The following is a 26,830-nucleotide window of genomic DNA, read 5'->3' on the forward strand; positions in this document are numbered from 1 at the left end:
AAGTTTTGTTTTGTTTTCAACCTTAATTATCTGATGGAGGATAAAAGCAAAAGTCAAGACTGCTTACCTGCACCTGTACTCAGGAAACCCTGAAAGACAGGAGCAGGGAAACAGCTCCATGTTTGTGTTAGACACACACACACAGAGAATAGAACAAAGCCAGGTGGGCGGTTTGGACCTCAGTTCACATTTAAGGATTTCTGATGAGCTTTGCAATCACTTAGGGCCTGGAAAACATCGATTCAACAATACTATGTTCAACTTTCCTAACTTCTTTCTTTTAAGAAATCTCTCCACATTGCAAAAACTGGAGATAAGCCAGGGTTCTACGTGTGATAGCATGCAAAACAAGCAGGTTGGGGACCACTGAAATGCCGGCAGTGTTTCTGTGGATGATTCTGTGGAAAACTGAAATCACTGTAAATTACCAGCATCGCCACTGGAGGATGAAAAGGGTGGTTTATTCCAGCAGTGTTGGGTGAATGCCTGTTATGTTTCACAGATTTGGAATTCAGTCTATAAATTAGAAAAATTAACATCTTCTATGCAGATGCAGTACTATTTTTTTAAGCCTTGGTTAATTTATTCAAATTCAAACCATCAAGTGTGAGAGTAGAACTTTTCCCTGCCAGATGTTTTATTTCCTATTATTGCATATGAATTTGCTCACAGGTGGACCCTCTTTTGCCTCTCAGGGTTTAGGAGCTTTGGGTACCATCCATAGACATATCCCAACATGGTGCTGCCAAGTCATAATCATGACCATTTCTGCCTTCTTGTTGCAGAAATGTTTCCCTTTTGCTTCTGCTGTCATAACTGAAACCATCCGCTGGCTCTCTCCCTGGTACATGAACATCAAGTTTTCCCCAGATAGACATGCCTCTCATGCTATTTCCTGCTCAGCCTTCATCTGAGTTCCGTGTCTTGGTTCATGGGATCAACCCTGCTGGCTGGGGGCTCCAGGTCTCCAACTTAACTACTCTAACTCTCCAGCCTGTAGCTGACACCTGGACAGGCCTGGGTTTTATGCTGCCCTGTGTATCTTACTTTCTGGGTCTGCATGCTGTGAACTGCCGGCGTTTCAGTGGTCCCCAACCTGCTTGTTTTGCATGTTATCACACATAAAACCCTGGCTTATCTCCAGTTTTTGCATCTATGTTTTCCTTGTTGTCCTCAATGTGATAATGTTTTTCAAGAAAGTTTGCTTTGAGCTAATCTTTGCATCCATGATAGCAGTAATGTTTTCCAATCTCAGAGAGATTTTGTGACTCTATCTAAAATACGACACAAATGTCTAAATGAAATATGAAAACAAATGTGTTTTAAATTAAATGTGTGGAAAAAAAAGCACAGAGTGGTCTGTCAACTTCTCCTAAACACTTTTAAAAATATCTTTCAGCATCAGGGGAGTAAAATTTAAGGTAGAAAGTTTCAGGATTAAAGACTAAAAATATTATTTTGAAGTATTTTTCTAGCTTTTTTCTTCTTTCTATTGACTTCTTTCAATCTTTGGTCTGATTTTAAACCTCTGGTCTTTCATTGTTTTACTTCTGCTTCTTCCACTATGACGCTTTTCTTTCTCTCTCTATGTGAATTTGTTATGGATTTTTCTGACTACATTTGTGCTCATTTAATTCACTGAATGGTCATCAAAAAATAAATAAATAAAGCCAGACAATTTTCCAACAAATATAAGTTTTTGTGTAGAAGAGAGGTTAGGATGAATTAACAACAATTCTAAGTCTCAATGAATGTGATAATCAGCAGCGATTACTGACTCGTGTTTACTATTCATACAGATTGCTCAACACCCTCACACAGATATATCATCCTTACTCAAATCTCTCAGGGTTCCCCCATCACACTAAATAGGGCTGCAAACTCAGCAGTGATTTATCCCTATACACATATATAGATATATTTATCCATATACACATATAATTACATATGTAATGTATAATTACATATATATACACACATTGGCAATGATTTATCCATATATGCACATATACATATATTTATCCATATACACATATAATTGCATATATAATATGTAATTATATATATACACACACACATATATACACATATGCATATATTTATCCATATACACATTTAATTACATATATAATCCCAAACACTTGCATTGCTTAGCATCCTCTTGGTAATCCAGCTTTCTATCAACATCTGGCAGATCACTTTTTTCTTTGTTTTTTCTCTTGTAGAAAAGTCCACATCAGTCTCATTATATTTTTGCTGTAGTCCCTTGAGGTGTCCTGTTAGCATCTCTCTTGGGGCAGGAGCAGGGGGTGACCTGGTGAAGGGAAACTCTGCCTCTGACCCTCTCCAGTGTGTCCATACTTGGATTCTTTTCCCTCCAGCAAGCTGCTGGAAACTTCTCCACTGGACTCCCAGATTTCCACAAAGGGGTGCTCATCCGCAAGTGGTTGTCAGACTAGGTGTTCTTCCAGGGAAAGATGGTAGAAGCTCCTCTTCTGCCATCGTTCTGGAGTCGCCCAGCCTACTGGCTCATGAGTGGTACACCAGAGCTAAGACTATGCTGAGTTGTATTCCATGGGCCTCTTCAGGTCGGTCGGTGCATGCTGATACTTTCCTGTTTAGGGCATTTGGAGCTAATCTAAGCAGAAGTGGGACACATTCTTATTTGCTTTCATTACCATGTAAGACATGAGTCGGACTTCTCAGGTAGTGCTAGCGGTAAAGAACCTGCCTGCCAATGCAGGAGGTATAAGAGAGGCGGGTTCAATTCATGGGTCTAGAAGATCCCCTGGAGGAGGGTATGGCAACCCACTCCAGTATTCTTGCCTGGGAAATCCCAAGGACAAAGGAGCCTAGTGGGCCACAGTCCATGTGGTTGCAAAGAGTCAGACATGACTGAGTGACCTGAAGACAGCAGCATGCACGCACACAAGACAGAGTTCATTCTCATCAGCACTGTCAGGTGGCCCTGATCACCTCTCACATGCTCTGAGTAAACTCCCCAGTCACTGGGGAGAAGGAGGCCATAAACCTAAGATTTGAGCAGAACTAATGAATGCCAAAGCCTTTGACTGTGTAGATCACAATAAACTGTGGAAAATTCTGAAAGAGATGGGAATACCAGACCACCTGACCTGTCTCTTGAGAAACCTGTATGCAGGTCAGGTGGCAACAGTTAGCACGGGACATGGACCAACAGACTGGTTCCAAATAGGGAAAGGAGTACGTCAAGGCTGTATATTGTCACCCTGCTTATTTAACTTATATGCAGAGTACATCATGAGAAACGCTGGGCTGGAAGAAGCACAAGCTGGAATCAAGATTTCTGGGAGAAATATCAGTAACCTCAGATATGCAGATGACACCACCCTTATGGCAGAAAGTGAAGAGGAACTCAAAAGCCTCTTGATGAAAGTGAAAGAGGAGAGTGAAAAAGTTGGCTTAAAGCTTAACATTCAGAAAACTAAGATCATGGCATCTGGTCCCATCACCTCATGGGAAATAGATGGGGAGACAGTGGAAACAGTGTCAGACTTTATTTTGGGGGGCTCCAAAATCACTGCAGATGGTGACTGCAGTCATGAAATTAAAAGACACTTACTCCTTGGAAGGAAAGTTGTGACCAACCTAGATGGCATATTAAAAAGCAGAGATATTACTTTGCCAACAAAGGTCTGTCTGGTCAAGGCTATGGTTTTTCCAGTGGTCATGTATGGATGTGAGAGTTGGACTGTGAAGAAAGCTGAGCGCCAAAAATTGATGCTTTTGAACTGTGGTGTTGGAGAAGACTCTTGAGAGTCCCTTGGACTGCAAGGAGATCCAACTAGTCCATCCTAAAGGAGATCAGTCCTGGGTGTTCATTGGAAAGACTGATGCTGAGGCTAAAACTCCAATACTTTGGCCAACTCATGCGAAGAGTTGACTCATTGGAAAAGATCTTAATGCTGGGAGGGATTGGGGGCAGGAGGAGAAGGGGACAACAGAGGATGAGATGGCTGGATGGCATCACTGACTCAATGGGCATGAGTTTGAGTAAACTCCGGAAGTTTGTGATGGATAGGGAGGCCTGGCGTGCTGCGATTCATGGGGTCACAAAGAGTCGGACACGACTGAACAATTGAACTGAACTGAACTGAATGAAGCTTAGAGAACTTGAACAATTAGAGGGGTACTTGTAGAAGTCAAACGAATGGCCTGAATTCAAACCTAGATCTCCTTTACTACAAAGTAAACATTTCCTTTCAAATATTGTGTTAATACTTTGTCTTTCCAGCTATGAATGTGACATGTGTCTTCTCCTCTTTCACAGAAACCTAACACTGTGCTTCAGTGAAGGTTTAAGCCAAGGGAGGAGAAAGAACTCACCTGGGTTTAATAGTAGTAGTTGTTGTTTCAGTCTCTCAGTTGTGTCCAACTCTGCGACCCCGTGGAGTGCAGCCCCCCAGGCTCCTCTGCCCATGGGCTTCTCCAGGCGAGAATATGGGAGTGGGTTGCCATGTCCTCCTCCAGATGGTGATCAAATATTCTCCCCTCAACATCTAAACATCTGGCTATGAGTTGCTGTGGGTGGCAGTGTGGGCTCCAGACATTGTGAGGTCACCTCTCAGCTACTCAGCTCAGTCCTCACAGGAGAAGAAACCAACTGCCCTCCTGGTCAAGCCACTGGTTTGTGGCATTTTTAAGTAACCATGTGCTCTCCTAATCTATATAGAAAGGAGAGCAATGCATACAGAGTCGACCCAAAGATGCCCACCCCTGAATAATCTAAAGGTTCTCTAAAAATCAAACCTGAGTGAATGCAAGTGTCATTTTTACTCTTATTGTTTTAACCAGGAGGAGAGGGAGTTAACTTCCAGTTGATCAAAGCATCACCTTGTGAAGAAGATGTGAAAGTGTGTAGAGAGCATGTGTGCTGGGCTTGAGTTTGGGGTACACAGAAAGATGGCAAATAAATTTTGCATATTTTATTATTTAGCCTTGGGCAAGTTCTAGAAATAGATAACATTTTTCCGTTCAGTAAACTGAACTGTCATGATAAGCAGAGTGTTACAGAGACTTTTTTTTATATGCACTGACTGAAACATTCTGGAAATTATTTAAATAATTTAAATCCAAATGTGTTTGCACCGATGCTTTCTGTTCAGTCTTATATAACCACCTGTTTCAGGTCTCCACCTGAGCATGCCCCCATGTGTGTGCAAGTGGGGAAGGGCCTTGTTTTCATCTTGTCAACCTCATGACAAATGAATCATTCTGAGAGAAGTAGTATTTCCATAGGCAGCGGCATGCATCTGCTCCCCTGGTTTGGGTTCTAAAGATGAGGTTTAATCAACAGAAAGTGGTGCTGTTGTCAGCATAATTAACAAGAGTAGTTTCAGCTAACTCTGAAGTGTTAGATTTAATTGCAGAAGGCCAGACCTTCGAGCAGAGGCCAGGTCTGAGACCTGGGACATGTAGGTGGCACTCTGGGGGCACTTGGGAATGTTCACTCCTCTCCCACTACTCATGGCCTGGGATGACAGACTGGCACTTTTCCTTGGGTCACATCTGTAATAATGGTAGAAACAGGTTTTCTGAGGCCATGACTTTTCCATGTTGTGTAGCTCATCTTTGAACTGGTTATGGGGATTCCACGTTGATCAGGAATGAGGGGGGGTCACACTTACACACTGTGATTCTGTAAACATCAAAGTTAATTTTTCCTTATCCACACAGGCTTCTTATGTTTTGCTTTTCTCATCTCTATATTTTAAATGATGAGGTTTTTTAAGAATCATACTTTAAGGAATTAATTTTAACAAAGGCTTTATTTTTTTCCTTATAAGACATACTAATAATGCAATGTCTGAAAAAATCTCACTGAAATGGAGGAAGGGAAAAGGTGTTGACACTAGTCATTTTGAAAATGGGCATAGCTTGTAATATTAAAGGCAAAATAAATTGTACTCTAGGTGATGAAGTTGTTCCCCACAGGGATATGTGTTAACAGCTCCTGTGTGACTGTTCCTATACAACCAGGCAGGTGAATGGTGGGTCCCTGGTGAGTGGGGATCTACAGGAAGACAAGGGAAGAGATTAGGATGGTCCCTGTGTTCCTGCATTACAGGCAGGAACATCATTGAGAGCTCATATGTGACTTAACAAAGATACAGATGGTTGCCAATAGAAACCTTTATAAACACCTGTCCGCTAACCTGGGTTATCATATGCACATGTGTTCCCTGCTCTATCAGCTGAGAGGGCCTGAGTAAATGGTAAATAAATAGGTGGGGAGAATAGATGCACCCACTGTGCAGAGCAATTCCAAATGATTCATGTGGGTTCTCTGCTCTTAGATAGACTGGGCTGTTGAGAGTGACTGGGCTCCAGAGTGCAGTGTGGAACACAGGACAAAAAAAGATAAGTCAGTAACATTTATCTTTTTCTGACTTTCTTGAGGTACAGTTAACAAATAAAAATATAAGATACTTAAAATGTACATTGTGATGATTTGATGTATTCACAAATAAATACATTGTGAAAGGAAAAAAAAAAAGAACTGACAACAGGGAGATCTGACCAACATCTGTCATCCAGACCCTCAGTCAGCCTCAGCAGCGTGTGGACGTGTGGACGGGGTGATTCTCTGATGTGAGGTGGTCAAGTGGCACTTATCTCTGGGCATCCTCTCCAAAACCCACGACCCCACTGCCATCACAAGACAAACGTCAGAGTAATCCCAATGGAATAACATGCTACAAATTACCAGTAATCCTCAAGTCTGCCCAAGTCATTAAAGAAAGGAAAGTCTGAGAAATGGTCACAGGCAGGTGGAGTATAAGGAGACAGGGTGATTAAACCTCATGTGTCATCTGGGATGGGATACTGGAAACTGTAGAGGATGACAGGGAAACCAAGAGCATCTGAAAGAAGTAGGGGCTGATTAACAATAATGCAACTGCATTGGTTCATTAACTGTAACAGTGTTACACGCCATGTGCCATACTAATGCAGGCGTCCATAAACATGCTGACACAAGGGTATGCAGAAGCCTCTGTGCTATTTCTACAGTATCTCTGTAAATCTAAAACCATTCTAATAAAACAGTGTATACAGAAAAAGTTCTCAGAAATTTTTTAACACATAAATTCTTACGATTTTTACTCCAGTTTTTACCTTTATAATTACTGAAAATTGTTTTATGATAGCTATGGAATTTATGCCACGGATGCTGAAGCTGAAGCTCCAATACTTTGGCCACCTGATGCAAAGAGCCAACTCACTGAAAAAAACCCTGATGCTGGGAAAGATTGAAGGCAGGAGAAGTGGGTAACAGAGGATGAGATGGTTGGATGGCATCACTGACCCAATGGACATGAATTTGAGCAAACTCTGGGATATGATGAAGGACAGGGAAGCCTGGTGTGCTGCAGTCCATGGGGTCACAGAGAATTGGACACAACTTAGTAACCAAAAAACAACAATATGACATTTATGTTAACTAGTAATTGTTTTGAATATCATACTAATTCTTTTTCTTAAAAATACTTGATATTATTACCAGATATTTTCATTAAGGCTAATGGAAAATTAAGGGAAAAAAGGAAGATGTGTTAAAATGGTTGAGAAAGTGTTAAGAAGGCACAGATATACTCCCTGCTGAACTATGAGTTTAAGTTTTAATAGTGGTTAAACGCCCTCATGCCTATTTCTCTGGCTGCATTTAGAAGCAGGAAATTGGTTCTAGAGACACTGTGTTTTTATATAATCAATAAATACTGAAATGCTCCTACTTTTAAAGATAAGAAACAACTATATGTCAGAGATGGCAATAAGTAGATATTTGCAGCTCTTTCAAATACAATCTTGAAAAGCAATTTTGAAAGATAATAATTAAATTAATGACAAAATTTTCATGGACAAAATACGTAATTCATGTCATCAAGTTATAATTTCATCAAATTGCCCTTTTATTTACTAATAATTTAGTCTTACCTAACTTTACTAACATCAACTTCCTTATGCTTTCCAGTCAAACCAAACCAGGCTCACAATCCACAAGACTTATATTTATGGAAAATAATATATTATGTGGCGTGTTCAATTCTACTGAAAATGGGCCATCTCTTTTCTTTCAAAGGCAACAGTGATAACCCAGTGGCAACGTACTCTGTTCCACTCACACATACTTACCAAGTGCTCATCAATCTCACACAACAGAAAATGACAAAGAGGACTAGAGAGGACTTTACTGTTGCAAAGGTGGAGAGGAGCAGTAATTTGAATTGTATCAAGTCTTCTGTTTTGGAATGCACCATGTATTTTACTTTGAAATCTCATTTACCTAAAAGGTTATATTTTAACTCCACATTTTTTATACTGACAGGGTGTCAATTTTCTATGATGACTCTTAGTTTTAAGTTTATCACATACTTAAAGGAAGACTGTCTAAAGTATTTAAAATGAAACAAGACAGGATTTCTGAGTATTGAAGTCTATGCCTATCTTTTAGATATTACAGTGACCACTAGAAGTATCTATATTGGATATTTTATACATCAATTTATCTTATTATTTCTCTGATAAATAACTTGCTTCCTTACTTCACACTGTGAATCAAATGTTAAGTTCCAGAGACAATTATTCATGCATGTAGCTTTTTAACTGAAAAGAGAAAGACTTGTCAACCTTTTTTTCAAGATATAACCGTATTATAGACAACTTGTAATTACTCCTGTTGAAGTTTCTTCCCTAGAAGACCTTGGTTAAATTCCTGGGTCAGGAAGATCCACTGGAGAATGGATAGGCTACCCACTCCAGTATTTTGGGACGTCCCTGGTGGCTCAGATGGTAAAGAATCTGTCTGCAGTGCCAGAGACCTGGGTTCTATTCCTGGGTTGGGAAGATCCCCTGGAGAAGAGAAAGGCTACCCACTCTAGTATTCTGGCCTAGAGAAGAGAATTCCATGGACTGTATAGTCCATGGGGTCACAAAGAGTCGGACATGACTGAGAGACTTTCCCTTCACTTCACTTCCCCAGTTGCAAAGTATGGTTCAGAGTGGATGGTGGGGATGAGCCCCCTGGAGAGAGGGTCTCATGCTGCCCTGGATCCCATCCGGGTGCTGAGCGGAGGGAGAGGGACCTGGACGTGTGCATCCTCGCCCCGCCGTGGCAGGGGCTTCACACTTCACAGGAGCCAAGGGAGACGGTCCATCGCCTCCTCCTCTCTCATCCTTCCGTCCTCACAGGGGTTGTGGACACAGGTTCCCCCACAGGACCCGATGCCTCCTCTCTCGTACTGGTTTGCAGTCTCCTGACACTCGGTGCTGTGCTTGACGGCCTCTCTCTGTCTTTTCAGACGACATCCTGTGGGTGCCGTAGCACATGGATTTCCGGACTGCCTGTGAGGAGGTAAGTCCCAGCCTTTCTGCTTTTTGATTAGGGAGCTGGGGGTGGGCACTGCCCCTCCTTCATGTCCATGGTGCCTGGCCTGCAGCAGAGGGGTGGGTGAGGGCCCTCATCGGGTCCAGAGCACAGCCTGTCTCTGAGAGACTGGAAGACATGGAGGGTCTGTGAAGCCTTGGACTTCTTCCTGCAAGAAGGGAGCATGTTTCCTTGGATTGAGCTGTCTTCCTCCCTAAACTGTGCACTGAAGGCTTCAGATAGTGGGAGACTTTAAACTAATTCTTTTCACATAAATGGTTAGATTCCACTATTCTTTCACTATTCCAGTGATGTTTAACTATTAATATTGCTGATTCTGACTCTGTGGAGCTGCCATCATGTTCTGTGTGAGCTAAAGTGATGCATTGCTCTGTCAAGGGTGTTAAAGGCTGCTCAAGTGTGCAGTCAACAGTGCGTGAACTTGGGCCCTCAGAGAAGGCAATGACTCTATTTTAGGAAGAAAGATTATCTTTTCATGTGACATTCAAGGCATTGTCTTTGCGCTCTTCAGGCAAAAGGCGAATATTCATATGTTGAAATATGTCATATTTGCTAATGTATAAATAACCAAAGAAAACACCTTTCAGTCCATACTTTTTTAAAAAGGTAAATTATTGTTTTATTTTTTAATTAATTTTAATTGGAAGATAATTATTTTACAATATTGTGGTGTTTTTTGCCATACATCAACATGAATCAGTGACAGGTGCACATGTGTCCCCTGTGCTTTTTTTTTTTTTTCATACCTTTTTTAAAAAGGTAAATTATTGTTCTAGAAGCTTAAACTTAGATGCATAAATTTTAATCCTGTGTCATTTTTAGTTGTAAATATAGTACATGGTATCATACACCATGGATTTTCCAGGCAGTTCAGTGGTAAAAAAAATCCACCTGCCAAACAGCAGACTCAGGTTCAATCCCTGAGTTGGGAAGATCCCCTAGAGGAGAGCATGGCAACCCACTCCAGTATTCTTGTCTGGAGAATCCCATGGGCAGAGGAGCCTGGAGGGCTATAGTCCATGGAGTCGCAAAGAGTAGGATCTGACTTAGCAAGTAACTGAACAACAAGGTATTCTTAATTTTGAATGAGCGTAGTAAACCTACCATTTCCATTGAAGTGTTGTCTTAGTTCTGGGCAGTGAAGCCCTCATCAGTCTCAACACGTGTTGTGTGAATGAGGCAGCCATGAAACACCTCAGAGACTCCCGTGGCAGAGATTGGACAGTGGGCAGTGCTTCTAATGCACAGTTCACCTGGACTTGAGCTGACAAAGTATTGATTCCTGGATGGGTTCTTACACAGAAGGTTTTGATTCACTGACTTGAAGCAGATATCAAATCCCCTTATGTTTCAGCTGTATGTTACACCAGTGATACCTTCGAGGTTCTTGCTCCCTTGCTTCTGTAGTCAACATTCCTGCTCTTTGGCACGGATCCCTTGAGGGTGCTGCCATTCTGACATCCCCAGAGTGGAGCAGCTTCTTAGAGCTGTCAGAGCAGTTCCCATGTGTCTCCCACCTGCTGGCTGGACCGGAAGGGCTACTGGACGATATGATGCTCTGAAGATAAGCAAATCACCTCGAAGATGGGCCGAAATCAGAGCTTGCCAGAAATCCAGTCTTAGAACTTTTCCATGAACTGACATGTAAAGACACTCTAGCCTGTCTCTCACTCTGCAGAGAAGCAGATTGAGAGATTTTATGAAATGCTGAAAAATGCAGCAAAAGACCCGGGCGCTGGGAAAGATTGAAGGCAAAAGGAGAAGAGGACAGCAGAGAATGAGATTGTTAGCTAGCATCACTGACTCAATGGACATGAACTTGAGCAAACTCCGGAACATAGTGAAGGACAGGAAGCCTGGCATGCTGCCATTCATAGGGTCACAAAGAGTCAGACATGACTGAGTGACTGAACAGCAACATGAAATGCTGAGTTCTATTTAATGGATTCAGCAAAAGCAAAACCATAATGTGCCACTTGGAAAGTCTAAGTTTTGTCCTCTTTCTAAAGTCCTGCATCACTGAAAATTATATCAAAGATATATTAAAGTAAACTTATTTTCTCTTGACTGCCAATAAACTACTAACAATGAAATTTTGATATTCATGTCCACAGAGAGATTTACTTAGAATGTTGCCCTACAAATGCCATGATATCTCCTCTTTGTGAAGAAATAGAAATATGGCTAAATAAGTTTCATGTAGACATCTTAATTATCTAATACAGACTGTTTTTGAGAAGGAGGGTTATTTATTGTTTAAAAAATTCTTCTCTTAAGAAGAAAAAGTTGTAATTATTTTTATTGGCATTCAGTAATCTGAAAAGAAGCAAAAATTAAGAGAGAATACAATAAGGACAAACGGAAAACCCACAATGCAGAAGAAGCAGTGTATGCACAGCCAGGCGTGATTACTGCTTCTTTGCCTTAAAAGTGTCATCAAAATGTGCAGTAGTAGGTCCACATTCCCTTTTCAGTCCAGGCTCTCCTCACGGTTCACCTTCACATCCGTCCTCCTTAAGATATCATAGGTGTTGATGTGAAAATACATGCTCCTTTATAACACACACTTACTAATTTAATAATTTCTGCCTATATATAATTTGATTAGTCTCTCATATAATAAAATATAATCTGTGACTGATTCAATCAATAAACATTGAAAGAAACTCTACTATGAGTAACAGACTGTACGAGGTCCTATAGATTAATAATCCTTAAAAGTGAAAACAGTAATAACTTGGTAAGATTTTCTAGAGATAATAGTATATATAGTGAAGTCAAATGATGTGACATGGAGCTAAATGTTATGGTATCGCTACATGTGATGCCTAAATACAACACTGACTGACTCTTAGGTGAATGTTCTTACCTGACGAAGGCCCTGAGCTCCAAGAAGAAAGGACTTGCCTTTGGATTGGATCACAGCCTTGTCTAACTCAATGAAACTATGAGCCATGCTGTATAGGGCCACCCAAGATGGAGGGGTCATAGTGGAGATTTCTGACAAAATGTGGTCCACTGGAGAAGGGAATGGCAAACCACTTCAATATTTTTGCCTTGAGAACCCCATGAACAGTATGAAAAAGCAAAAAGATATGACATTGAAAGATTAACTCCCCTGCTTGGTAGGTGCCAAGTATGCTACTGGAGATGAGTGGAGAAATAACTCCAGGAAGAATGAAGAGATGGAGCCAAAGCAAAAACAATGCCCAGTTGTGGATGTGACTGGTCTTGGAAGTAAAGTCCGATGCTGTACAGAACAATATTGCATAGGAACCTGGAATGTTAGGTCCATGAGTCAAAGTAAATTGGATGTGGTCAAACAGCAAGAGTGAACATCAATATTTTAGGAATCAGTAAACTATAATGGACTGGAATGGGTGAATTTAACTCAGATGACCATTATATCTCCTACTGTGGGCAAGAATCCCTTAGAAGAAATGGAGTAGCCTTCATAGTCAACAAAGGCCTTTGGATGGAAGGGCCTCTGAAGGCTTCAAGGAGCTGCACTTCTTGTATAAGAGCTTGAAAAGTGACTGGAAGTTAGCAGAGGAGGAGGCTGGGTCAGACACACTGTAGCAAGGAAGGGAGGGGATGAAATGAGGCTAGAAGCGTCTTGTGTGGGCGACACTTGGTACGATCAGTTCTGCTACTACAGACAGAGCCACACAAGGGGTCACATATCACTCACAACTGCAGGCTTAAGGAACAGATAACTTACACTCAGCAACCAAAACAAAGAAATAGGAGGACTCCTGAAAGACTACTGGCCATGCATGTGGTGGTCTCCACCTGGCTTTGTGCAGTTTCTTCTGTCATCTTGCAGATATTACCTTTCAGGGTGAAAGGAACATAGATATTAAAGTTTAATGAAAACACAATTTGTGTTCTTTCAGGGCCTAGAACCTGAACTTAAGAGGTTTTCTATTTCACGTAGGAAGTCGGTGACAGTCTACTTTTTGAATTTCCAAAAGTACTTGATTTATGCTAAGCACACATTCTTAATAAGTTTACATGTGAGGTGTGTTTTTAGAACAAAGAGTAAATCAATGTAAATTCATGAACACACTTCATTAATTCACAGAAAAGAAATCAATGACTAGATGCTTAAAAGCATTGCCTTTTGAGTAACGAAGAGGCATTGCTTTTTAGTATTCCTCTAAGGAAACAGACTTCAGTGTGGGGTTTGCAAAATCCAGTGCAAGGTAGGATCGTCCATCAGGAACAGGAAAACGGCCTTTGAAGACATGTCATTTTTCAGATTTTATAATCACATACTGTGCTTGTAGGTTATATGCAGCACATGCATGTCCTCATGCAGGTGTGATGTAACCACAGGTTAAAAAGGTTGAAGACAAACAACTCTTATGTTAAAAAGAAAAAGAAGATGGTTGCAGGTCCTGAGTTTATGCTAAAATGTGGGACTGGTCATTATTTGGGTGAGTTTTTATTCTTGAACAACCTGGGTCCCCAAACCTGTAAAGGCTTTGAAGCCAGGGCTGGGTTAGTTCATGTTGAGCAGGCAGCACTCCCAGGTGCTTTTCCCGTTCTCGATCCCCAAGACTGCGTGGGGGACAAGGGCGTGTGGATCCAGCCCTCCCACCCGGTGTCAGCTCGTGTCTTTAGCTCCCTCCGCAGCCCAGCTGTGGCAGGAAGGGCGTCCCTCAGGCCCAGAGTGGCTTCTGCAGCCACTTGCCATCACTGTGATCCAGGAAGCACCACTATTCAAGACTGAGTTCTTTCCAGAGCTTTGGTGAAAGACATTGATAGCCCTGTCATTGTGTACAGGAAGACGGGGAGGCATCTTTACAGAGATCTCTGCCGGAGGACACCAGGCCAGGAGTCGGAGGCCCAGGTTAAGACCCCACCTCCTGCCTGTCTCCACACCTCTGCTTTTGTCCCATCTGCCAGAACCACTGGGGGACCAAAGTCAAGTGAATAAATGAATACATCTGGGCACACAGTCAGCTTTACATAGTGAATGAACTGTGTGCCTGCCTTCCACAGTGATGATGCCAATCCAGCAGGCTGCTCTGAGCCAGGAGAGTGTCTGAAATGGATATTACCCATCTTCTTGCAGCTATTGAAGCAGCTCTGGGCCTGACGCATCCGTTCGGCCCCCAGAGTCTCCTGCCCGAGGTCTATGTTTCTGCCAACAGTAACTGTGTTCTCACTTTCCCAGTCCCCACCCACCTCCTCTGGTCTGAGAAATAGACTCATAAGACCTACTCTAAGTGTGTTGTGCCGTGCCAACCTGCAGGGAACACGGTTCAGGGACCTTGACCTCCCTCCCCCCGCCCCACCTCCTGAAACTCCTTCTGGTGTGGCCCCTGTCAAACTCCATGGGCTCCACATCAGGGCTGCGTTCTTCATCACGTGGACTCTGCATTCTCATGCTTCTATATTTTTACTCAGATTTCCCCCTTTTGGATAAAATAACTTTTGCCTTCTCTACTTACTGTTTTCTCAACTTATTTTTTCAAGACAAGCCACCTCTTTCTGTCCACAAAGCCTTCTCTCACATGCCTTCACTCATGAATAGCTAATTCATTCCTCTACATTTCTCCCCTATCAAGTGCTGAAACATCATATTGCACCTTATTTGTATATTTGGATGAGTAGAAATATTATAAGCCCAGAGATTATCATCTAATTCGTGTCTGACTCTTTGTTAGTTACATTGTATTTGAAAAACAAATGCATCTGTGGGATTTTTAATGTAATTTCATGTCCATGAGCTGTATTTTCATAATAGAATATATGTAACATTTATATGGAAATACATATTTTAATGTTAATTTATTGTTAGCTTCATTATCTCTCAGTTTGTCATTTTCTCCAAATAGAAATTTATTGGTATATATATTTATGGCACATATATTACATTCTAATAGAAGCTACCTCATTCTTTATCTCCCGTCACTCTTGTGCTCTGAGAAGCCCAGCATGGTTCTAGGTTCGCATTCTGTTTTCTGGACAACTCTCCAGTAATTAGGGGCCATCGCACATATTGTTTGAGTGGATGGAAATGTGACCACATCAGAAATGTGATGAGAGAAACCTCCGAGCTGTGCTTTAGTTCCTTAAGCTTTCCCTGGATGATCTTCAATCTCTCTTTGATGTGAGACAATAATGTGTTTATAGGGTCTCAGGGAAAAGCCCCTCTTTCCTCCTCGAATTGAGGCAGAGCTTTATCTGTGAGGGCCAGCTAGTCCGTGATTCTGCTAGGGGAATGGTATGCAATGTTCTGTCCGTTGAAAAGCCATCAAACGCACCCAATTAAATTCCCCGGGCTTTGATGTCATCTCCTCCCTTTTTCTCCTGAGCACTTCAGGCAGTCTGATACCGGCCCCTGGCCAAGATCACATTGTAAGCATGAGAGAATTTGCCTTGTGAAAAATGTACAAAACTTGTGTTCTGTATTAAAGAAAATAAATTCTGCTTTCGGTGAAATATCAATACTTTTGTCTTCTAGACATACACACTCGAGCTGAGATCTGGGGGGATTAATGGATATGATTTATGGGGGCCCGGCTGTGTGTGGTCTCCGAGGAGACACTAGGACCATCACAGTTCCTGGAAAAACTTGTTTTTCCTTAAAAGACATTATAACATTTACAGACTAATTATAGGCCAATCTAACCACATATAATAAAGGGCATAATGGTGTGTATCCCACGTGGAATAAAACAGTTTACAGAAAATTCTCCCTAGAAGTCACGGTGTCTCAGTATATTCTCATCAATGTTGTGAAAATCTCTTAAAGAAACCAACCTCTAATAATCCATGTGTAATTTATATTCCAAGAGAAAGTCCAGTATTATTTACCTGGGATTTCTTGCTACTTAACTACTAAGGATAAAAATATATTTCTACGTATTTATCCATTTATCTAAATTAAGAATGGCTCAAGGTGGTGCTAGTGGTAAAGAACTCACCTGCCAGTGCAGGAGACATAAGAGACGCAGGTTTGATCTTTGGGTCAGGAAGATCCCTTGGGGAAGCACATCCACTCCAGTATTCTTGCCTGGAGAATCCCATGGACAGAGAAGCCTGGTGGTTTACAGTCCATGGTGTCACAGAGTCGGACATGACTGAAGTGACTGAGGACGCAGTGGGGGTGGGGTAGCGTGGGGATATGTTGTTTTTTTCAGTGTAATGAAAATGGTCAGAACTTCTTTATAATGATGGCTGTGTATTGCTCCACTAAAAACATCGAATTGAACACTTTAAGGGGTTGAATTTTGTAATGTATACTGTGTGAACTGGATTTCAATAAAACCATTACCAAAAAAAGTTATGTAGATTGTAAATATTAAATAAATGTTCACTATTTTTCAAATATAGCATATAAACTATAATTCTAACTTTCCAAATCTTTGTGGGGATTTTCTGATATGATCTCTATGAGGCCTACCTGGCATGACAATCCTAGACAAACCTGGACAGTTATTAAAAGCAGAGACATCACTTTGCTAAAAAAGGTCTGTATAGTCAAAGCTGTGGTTTTTCCAGTAGTCATGTATGGATGTCAAAGTTGGACCATAAAGAGGGCTGAGCACTGAAGAATTGATCCTTTCCAACTGTGGTGCTGGAGAAGACTCTTGAGAGCCCCTTAAACAGCAAGCAGATCAAACCAGTCAATCCTAAAGGAAATAAACCCTGAATATTCATTGGAAGGACTGATGCTGAAGCTGAAGCTCTGATACTTGGGCCTCCTGATGCAAAGACCCGACTCATTGGAAATGACCCTGATGCTGGTCAAGACTGAGGGCAGGAGGAGAAGGGGGCAACAGAGGGTGAGATGGTTGGATGGCGTCACTGACTCAATGAACATGAATTTGAGCAAACTCTGGGAGATGGTGAAGGACAGGGTAGCATGGTGTGCTGCAGTCCATGGGGTCGTAAAGAGTTGGACACAACTTAGCAACTGAACAACAGCTTGGTGTGAAATGGTTCTACTTTTCTCTGTACCTGTTCTGTTTCAGGCTCATCTGACTACATTTCTTCTAGCTTTCTTGATGTTTTGCTAAAAAGGCCGTAAAAATATAATCTATGAACTGAGTATAATTCTTTCTCTGTTTTGCTCTTTTTTGGCTTGAAGACAAAGACGGGGATCTGTTTGCTGCAGGATGGTAACCAGGAGCCCTTCAAAGTGCGGCTGCACCTGGCTAGGGATATCCTGATGATCCAGGAGCAGGATGTGACATGTGTGTCCGGAGAGCCTTTCTATTCCGGTGTAAGTATCTCTTCCCTCTCTTGAAGTTTTCTCATTTTTTTCTGTCTTGTCATGAATAAAAACATCTATTCACAGAAAATACTTAATATTTTTCTTTTACTCTCAGAGCCAGTAATTTTTGTCTACAGTGTAGTAAGCAGCGTCCTTGCATATGGATTTGTACCAGGTCCCAAGACATACATGGGGGCCCATCTCCAGCCGGGGGTCTTGTTGACTCCAAGTTGTCACTGTGTGGCTGGAGGGACACTTGTGTTTGTGATCATGATGGAGCAGGTTGTACCTTTCCTCCCCAAGGACTAAGTGAAAACATCACGTGGCAGTTTCCACTCTGAACTCACCTTACATCTCACTGAACCTTCAGAGGGGGGTCTCGGGAGCAGGAGGTGGTTCCTGAACACATGTCAAGATTCTCCCCAGGGCTTGTGGGTGGAAGATTCTGTGGACCTCACAGAGTCATGCTGGGTGCTGTGCAGGCTCTGTCTGTGCCCTCAGCAGTGGACACAGGAATCTGCTGCTGGCCACAGCCCCCTGGTCAGCCTCCTCACTGAAGTACAGCTCTGGAGACAGGCTGAGGAGTGTTCAGTGGTGAGGTGTTCAGGCTGAGGGGTGTTCAGTTTCACCTGAGTACATTTAAAGATCTTATGAACTTTATTCAGTGATTCATGAGGCCTTTCCTGGTGGTGCAGTGGTAAAGAATCCACCTGCAGTGTAGGAAATGCAGGTTCAATCCCCAGGTCTGGAAGATCCCCTGGAGTAGGAAATGACAACCCACTCCAGTATTCTTGCCTGGAGAATTTCATGGACAGAGAAGCCTGATGGGCTTGGGGTTGGGCAATACTCATCTGGCAATTAGGAGGAGTTCTGTCAGCTAAAGAAAATAAGAGGTTTTCAGGGGGAGAAATGGTCAGAAAAAGTAAACTGTTCCCAAAGAAAGGCTTGTTTCTGTGAAGGTCATCCTCCTGAGGGGAGAGAGGGTCTGTGGGGGAGGCGGATCATTCTAGTGCTGACAGGGGAGTTCCAGGCTGAGTGGTTAAACCAGTGACTGTCCTGGGGAGGCTGGAACTGCAGGATGGTCAATGTCAAGTTCCTGGTGACCTGAGCTTAGCACATGGGATTCCATGTGGGCCTATCAGACCCTTTTCAACTATTTTGAATAATAGTTTAGACCCTATTGAACTAATTTCAAACTAATTTTGAACTAATTTGAAACTAATTTTGAACTAATTTGAAACTAAATTGAATGTGACAGAATACTTTTATCATAAAACTGGATGTTTTAGAGTTTATCATTCTTGTGTAATAACATCAAAGACATCATCTTAACAGTGTTGTCATGTGTGATCTCAGGGGAGAGTCACAGCATGTGACATCCTGGGTACCCTGGATGTCTGTAGCGACTCAGCAGGTAGACTTACTGTGTAGCTGATTCACAGGCTTATTTCAGACTATTTTGTTGGGGTGAATAATGCTGAATTGGAGCTTCCACCTTACTTCTTACCAACATCCTGCAGGGAATCACACTGGGCCCTAAATCGATAATCTCCTGCTGACTAAAGACAATGGATGCTTCGCAGCCTGTTAACTGTTCTTTGTCACAAACCATTTATATCATCCTGAATCATGGGTCTTGCTGTCAAGGCTGATTACACTGTTCCCATAGGGTCACCCTTTCTTTCTTTTAGTTAATAAAAAGAGTAATGGCCCATTGCTTTTTTCTTCCCTTCTTTCTTTTCCTTTATTTTTTGGCAGAAAAACATATTACATATATACATTACAAATACACATATTTTACATACATCAAAATGGTAAATATATACACATATATTACACACATCAGAACGGTACATAGCAGTTGTCAGGTGGAAACGTGAATGCTTCAGTTAACAGAAAAAGTCACCTTCCTTGTGCTCAGAAGTGGACTATTATGTCCCTGTACCTCCTGAATGACCAGCCCCCTCAACCAGAGGAAGCCATGTCCATCCCTGTGAATACTATCTCCTTCAACGTTGCCCTGAAAGAAAATCAAATTTAACCAAGGTCGGTTTTAAATGTTGGCAATATATTTTTAGAAGGCCAGTGAGACTAAAATCAATATGAGATGGCTGCATATTTCATCTCAGAGACGCCCGTTTCAAAGGGGTTGCCAGTAACAGACAAGAAAATCTTCGAGATTAAATTCTAAATATGGCAGAACTATCAGATATGTAGCGTCAATGTAATTAGCACCTCTGTAGAGTTCTGATGAGCATCATTAGGACTTAGAATCAACAAAACTAGGCAACTTCCTTTAGTTTTCCTTTTGGGAGAAAGTATGCAGTTAGTAATCCCACGTGTGAAACCATCATTTCCTGAAGGCAACATCAGGAGAAATTGATGTCCGGCATTCACTGTGAGAGTCAGTGTTCACTCCATGGGGGATGGGCTGGGATGCAGGATTCAGAGGTGAGGTCCACTGTCTGTGGAATTTGATCAGGAGAGACATGGCAGCTCCCAGGGGTGGAATCTTATCAGCTCATCTGGAGTGAATGGGGTGTGAAGCCTTAGGTTTTCTTCTCTTTTTTTCCCATCAAAGAGCCACTCACATACACACTATATATACATATATTTTTTTTTTCAGCTTTTAATGCCATCAGTTGTTTTGTACTACAGGTAGAGAAATTTGATGTTTGAAAATAGGTTTTTCCCCCACTTCCCACTAGAGAAGTAGCCTTGTGGAAGGTTGGGATTTACTTCAGCACCTTGCCAAACAGACCTCCATGGAGGTCTCTCCAGGGGCAGTCATGGGGCAGCCCTGTGCCTCCTAGCCAGGCTCTCATGGGGTGCGGGTGCTGAAGCAGCTGGAACTCCTGCCTGGACTAGCAGTAACAAGGAAACCCTCACCTTAAATAAGAAAAGACAATCAACAGCTGCCAACCTTGAAATGTCACAGATGTTACAATTATAACAAGGGCTGGAAGGTAGCCGTCATGAAATGGTTTTACCCTTCTTACAACAGCATTGACACAAGTGAGAAAAAAGAAAGTCTCAGCAGAAAGCAAATGGAAAATGCAGAGCTGAAAATTCAGCTGAAATAAGAGTTCAGAGGATGGGTTTGGCAGCAGAGTGGAGAGGACAGAGGAAAGGATCAGTTAACTTGAAGACAGAACAATAAGAATCACCCGCTCTGAACTTAGGAGAGAAATTGGTCTGAAAAATATGATGGACCCCTGAGCTTAAAATGAAAAATCCAACATTTAAGACCTAAGAGTCCCAGAAAAAAAGAAGGAGATCTGAGCTCAAACAGTGCTTGAAGAAATAATGGCTGAAAACTCCCTAGATTTTGCCAAAGACATAAACCTATACATTAAAGAAGTGGGACAGATCTCAAAAGGATAAACCCAAGAAACTTGTGTCAAGACAGATCTTAGTCAAATCCTGAAAACTAAAGACAAAGAAAAAACTTAAAAGCAGCAAGGAAAAATAATATTGTTCTTTAGCAATAGGGGAAAAGTAATTCAAATGATAGTAGATTTTCCCATCAGAAACAATGGAAACCAGAAGGAAGTGGCACAGTATTTTTCAACTACTGAAGAGAAAGAACCAGCAACCCAGATTTCTATATATGCCTAAGTAACCTTCAAGAATTTGGCAGAAGCTTTCAACTCATTAATGAAATGGGCAATAAAAATGAGCAAAGGATTTGAACAGAGATTTTTTTCAAACAAGATTTATAAATGGCCAATAAGGAAAAAGAAGTGCTTGACACCATCAGCCATCAAGGAAATGGAAATCAAGACCACAGCAAGGTCCACTTTATATCCAGTAAGATGTTTATCATCAAAAAGACAGAAAAGAGCAAGTGGTCCTCAACTTGCGGAGAAGCAGAGATCCTCAGACCCTGCTGGGAAGGATGTGCAATGTCCGTGGGGTGGAACAGCCGGCAGTTCCCAGTATCACTCCTTTGAGGACACTCAGGAGAAATGAGCTCACATGTCTACACAGAAACGTGCCCACGGATGTTCACAGTAGCATGAGTCATAGTAGCGCAATCATATAAATACCCCAGAGGTGGAGGAATGGATGCATAGATTGTGGTGTATCTACACCGCAGAATGTTAGCTGGCAGCTTAAAAAGCAAAGTGTTGGTACATGCTACAATATGGATAAACCCAAAAGCATCACAGTGAGAAGCTAGACACAAAGGACCACATGCTGTATATTTTCATTACTGTGAAATGTCCACAACAGGTAATTCCATGGAGATATGGTGTAGATTAGTATGCCGAAGATTAGAATGAGGGGATCAGGAGTGATGGGTTCCAGCAACATTTTGAAAAGACAAATGTTCTTAAATTGATTGTGATGATGGATGCCTAACTGAGACAATACTAAAAGCCACTAAATTATGCACTTTCAAGTGGCTGGTGTAAAGGTACATGAATTATAGCTCTTAAGAACTATTTTTAAATGTTTTTTTAAATTGTGCTAAAATTCACATAATATAAAAATACTATTTTAACCACATTCAACTGTAAAGTTCAGCAGCACTAAGTACATTCACGTTGTTTTACAACTCTCACCATCATCCGTCTCCTGAACTTTGGGGCTTGCTGTTCTATCTGGCTGATCTGTATGTTTAGTCTTTAAAAAAAAAAGCAAAAACACTGTGTTGTCTTGATTTCTGCAGTTTTACAACAGGTCTGAGACAGAGATCCCAGATCCTTTGGCTCCGTCCTCTGTTTCAGTATCACATGGCTGTTACAGGTCCTCTCCACACAAACCTGAGAGCCAGCTTCCAATACCCACAGGCAGCTTGCTGGAGTTTTATTAGGATTTATCAATTCCATAGATCAAGTGGGATGAGTCAGTGTCTTGAAAATGTTGAGTCTTCTGGTCCTCAAATATAAAATATTTCTCTTTACCTTCCTCATCTTTGATTTCTTTCCTCAAAGTTTATAGTTTTCCAAATAGAAAACTTATTGTCATTATTGTTTAGTTGCTCAGTCGTGTCTGACTCTTTGTGACCTTATGTCCGACTCTTTGAGACCCCATGGACTGTAGCCCACCAGGCTTTTCTGTCCATAGGATTCTCCAGGCAAGAATACGGGAGTGTGTTGCCATTCCCTTCTCCAGGGGATCTTCCCAACCCAGGGATCAAACCCAGGTATCCTGCATTGCAGGCAGACCCTTTACCATTTGAGTCTCTAGGAAAACCTTTACTTGTTAGATTTGCACCACAGTATTCCCTTTTGGGGCTTCCCTGGTGGCTCAGCTGGTAAAGAATCCCCTGCAACCCACTCCTGTATTCTTGGCTGGAGAATCCTCATGGATGGAGGAAACTGGCAGGCTGTAAGTCCTACTGCACAGTCCAAGAGGTCACAAAGAGTCGGACACGACTGAACAACTAAACACACACATTCCCTTTTTAATGGGCTACTATAAATGGTATTGTGATTTTAATCTCAAGTTTCTGTTCTCATGGCTGATATACAGTAAAGCAGTTGAATTTTGTGTATTAATTCTGTCTCCTATGGCTTTGCTGTAACTACTTATTAGTTCCATGGAATTTTTGTTGATTCTTTGGTAATTTCTACATAGACAGAGAACAAAGACAATTTTTTTTCCCCCTCTAATCCACAGATCTTTTTTTTTTAAGGTTGAATTTATTTATTTATTTATTTAATTTATTTTTATTAGTTGGAGGCTAATTACTTTACAATATTGTAGTGGTTTTTGCCATACATTGACATGAATCAGCCATGGATTTACACATGTTCCCCATCCCAATCCCCCCATTCCCGTCACTGTTGTATTGTGCTACCTGTAACTTTCAGCACAAAGTTGAAGGACAGTGGTGAGGGTCGTGCCTGCCTTGTTCCCCATCTCAGGGGAGAATGGTGTTTCTAAGTACTCTTTCTCTTTGTCACAGCACACCCAGATTTTTCAGTATCTTTGTTTCTTTCATCTTATTTTTCCACCTCGTCTCAGGCCTGTGTAATGGAAAAGACAGTAGAATCTGAGAAACTTTCATTTCCATCCTGAGTTGGATCTTGGCCAGGTTACTTCAATTCATTTGCATTTGCATTTTCTCACTCTTAATTGGGACAATGCTGCCTACGCAGCTGGGCTGTTGCAATGATAACGTGTTTGAAATGAAAATGTGGGGGGAAAACTCTTTATTCACTTAGCACATGATTATCTAACTTTGATTTAGGCCCAATGCTAAATTCTACGGATACAACTGTGAGCAAGATATAGATTCAGAACTCAGAAAACTAGTGGGAAAAGACAATCAAGGTCACAGTGTATTTTAATAAACCATCACGAATGTTAATAGACCCATATGTGCACATAGTAGGTTTTTAGTAATCAGAAGCTACTGTCTTGTTATTATTCTTTTTTTTGAGGTTTAGTTATTTTTCTTGAACTGTCAAAGAGCTCATGACTTCTCTTGTTTCTTTCTTGTATATCTTCCTTGCATCTATCACACAAAATCAGTCCACTTCTTCACTGTAATCTCTCTAGTTTCTTCCTCATTCTCACGACTTCCTTCTCTTCTCACTACAAGTCTCAAAAATGTCCATTCCTGGGGTATATAAGAGCACTGTGTTCTCTTTGGTGACATGTACATACTGGTTCACATGCAGTTCAGATGGTAAATGTGGAGAGTATGTCAAATATAATCTTTCAGAGAGCAGGGGTGAAAATAATTATGTTTTTGATAGCACAATGTCTTTTTCATAACATGAATGGGTCGGGTGCACAACACAACTTTACACAAGCCAGCACTGCTGTTGGGCTCCATCTTTTTGTCCTGTGAGGAACAGGAAGATTAAAGGAAGGCTTTTCATGTGTATGAGTACATGGGAGCTCCTGACTCAATTTTGTGTTTTAAGAAATAAAATAACCAATTATACTTGGTTTCCCAAAGGACAGTGGCTTGTTGCTAGGCAACTTCTTTATGACACTCATGCTGTGATAACTAAATACAGCTCCCAGTTAACTTCCAGGTAGCCTCCGATTATAGAGGTGAGCAGCTGAAACAATCTATTAACACTGTCTCTCTTTCCTTTGACTGTTGGGGCAGGAAGGAGACCCCCCACGTGGGGAGATGTGGAGGGGTTGGGGGCATAGCTCAGGTGACACACAGACTACTAGGGAGTGTCAGCAGGTGACATCCAAACAGTGGTCTGCCTTGACATGCCTCATGCTGCCTTCAGGCACCAATTTAAAGTTTTGGCTTTAAAGCACAAAGTCATTTGTCCTGTCTGTCTCCCCACTTTCTTAATAGTCAGCTAATGAAGCAGCAGCATCTAAAGGTGCTGGCTGCTTCTGCAAGCATGTGTGTGCCTGTGTGTTTAAAAAACATTAAAATAAGTGCTGCTTCTGAGATTTCCAGCAGGTTCTGCTAACTCTTTGGTCTCTCCAAACTCATCTCTGCATCAGCAGTTTTGTATTTGATTTGGAACCTGTTCTAAATATGCTTCCCCAAAGATGGGAGGGCATCATACAGAGTGAAAAAGGCCCTGCACAGACCTTCAATAACTTGCATGCTTGCCATTCTTTCAGAGAAAAGCTGGGTTTCACACACACTCCACTGCTCAGGAGAACTCCTGAGACATCACCAAGCTGTCCTCTTGTCCGATGATTGCTGTGCAAGACGTTCTAGAAACTTCTGGTGATGCTGCTTGCTGTTAAAAATGCATTATCATTTCCATTCACCATTGCAACAGAAAGAATAAAATATCTAGGAATAAACCTACCTAAGCAGACAAAAGAACTGTATAGGGAAAATTATAAGACACTGATGAAAAAAATCAAAGATGATATAAACAGTAGGAAGAGTCAATATTGTGAAAATGGCTATACTACCAAATGCAAGCTATGTATTCAATGCAATCCCTATCAATTTACCAATGGCATTTTTCACAGAACTAGAACAAAAAATTTCACAATTTGTATGGAGACACAAAAGACTCTGAAGAGCCAAAGCAGTCTTGGGAAAGAGGAATGGAACTGGAAAATCAACCGTCCTGACTTCAGACTATACTACAAGGCTACAGTCATCAAGACAGTATGGTACTGGCACAAAAACAGAAATATAGACCAATGAAACAAGACAGAGAGCCCAGAAATAAACTCATGCATCTATGGGTATCTTATTTTTTACAAAGGAGGCAAGAATATACAATGGGACAAAAACAGCCCCTTCAATAAATGGTGCTGGGAAAACTGGACAGCTACATGCAAAAGAGTGAAATTAGAACACTTCCTAATGCCATACACAAAGATAAACTTAAAATGGATTAAAGACCTAAATGTAAGACCAGAAACTATAAAACTCTTAGAGGAAATCATAGCAGAACACTCAATAACATAAATCAAAGTAAGATCTTCTATGACCCACCTCCCAGAGTAATGGAAATAAAAACAAAAATAAACAAGTGGGACCTGATTAAACTCGATAGCTTTTGCACAGCAAAAGAAACTACAAACAAAGTGAAAAGACAACCCTCAGAATGGGAGAAAATAATAGCAAAGGAAACAACTGACAAAGAATTAATTTCCAAAATATACAGTCAACTCATACAACTCAGTACCAGAAATACAAACAACCCAATCAAAAATTGGGAAGAAGACCTAAACAGACATTTCTCCAATGAAGGCATACAGATGGCTAACAAACACATGAAAAGATACTCAAAATTGCTCATTATTAGAAAAATGCAGGTCAAAACTACAATGAGATACCACCTCATACCAGTCAGAATGGCCATCATCAAAATGTCTACAAACAATAAATGCTGGAGAGGGTGTGGAGATAAGGAAACCCTCTTGCATTGTTGGTGGGAATGTAAATTGATACAACCACTATGGAAAATGGTATGGAGATTTCTTTAAAAAACTAGGAGTAGAACTACTATCAGTCAGTTCAGTTCAGTTCAGCCTCTCAGTCATGTCCGACTCTTTGCGACCCCATGAATCGCAGCACGCCAGGCCTCCCTGTCCATCACCAACTCCTGGAGTTTACTCAAACTCATGCCCATCGAGTCAGTGATGCCATCCAGCCATCTCCTTCTCTGTCATCCCCTTCTCCTCCTGCCCCCAATCCCTCCCAGCATCAGGGTCTTTTCCAATGAGTCAACTCTTTGCATGAGGTGGCCAAGGTATTGGAGTTTCAGCTTCAG

General features: G+C 41.4%; 1 protein-coding gene across 1 annotated transcript in view; it reads left to right on the plus strand.

The window, feature by feature from the left end:
• SNTG1 (syntrophin gamma 1) overlaps nt 1-26,830 on the plus strand; it is a 381,189-nt gene that overhangs the window by 234,062 nt on the left and 120,297 nt on the right. Inside the window, exons 3-4 of the mRNA XM_043484136.1 lie at nt 9,339-9,391; nt 17,529-17,663. Of these exons, the coding sequence (XP_043340071.1) occupies nt 9,365-9,391; nt 17,529-17,663 (162 nt within the window). The 5' untranslated portion in view covers nt 9,339-9,364. The remainder of the gene's footprint in view (nt 1-9,338; nt 9,392-17,528; nt 17,664-26,830) is intronic.

The sequence above is a fragment of the Cervus canadensis genome, chromosome 12, assembly GCF_019320065.1.
Source record: "Cervus canadensis isolate Bull #8, Minnesota chromosome 12, ASM1932006v1, whole genome shotgun sequence".
Lineage (NCBI taxonomy): Eukaryota > Metazoa > Chordata > Mammalia > Artiodactyla > Cervidae > Cervus > Cervus canadensis.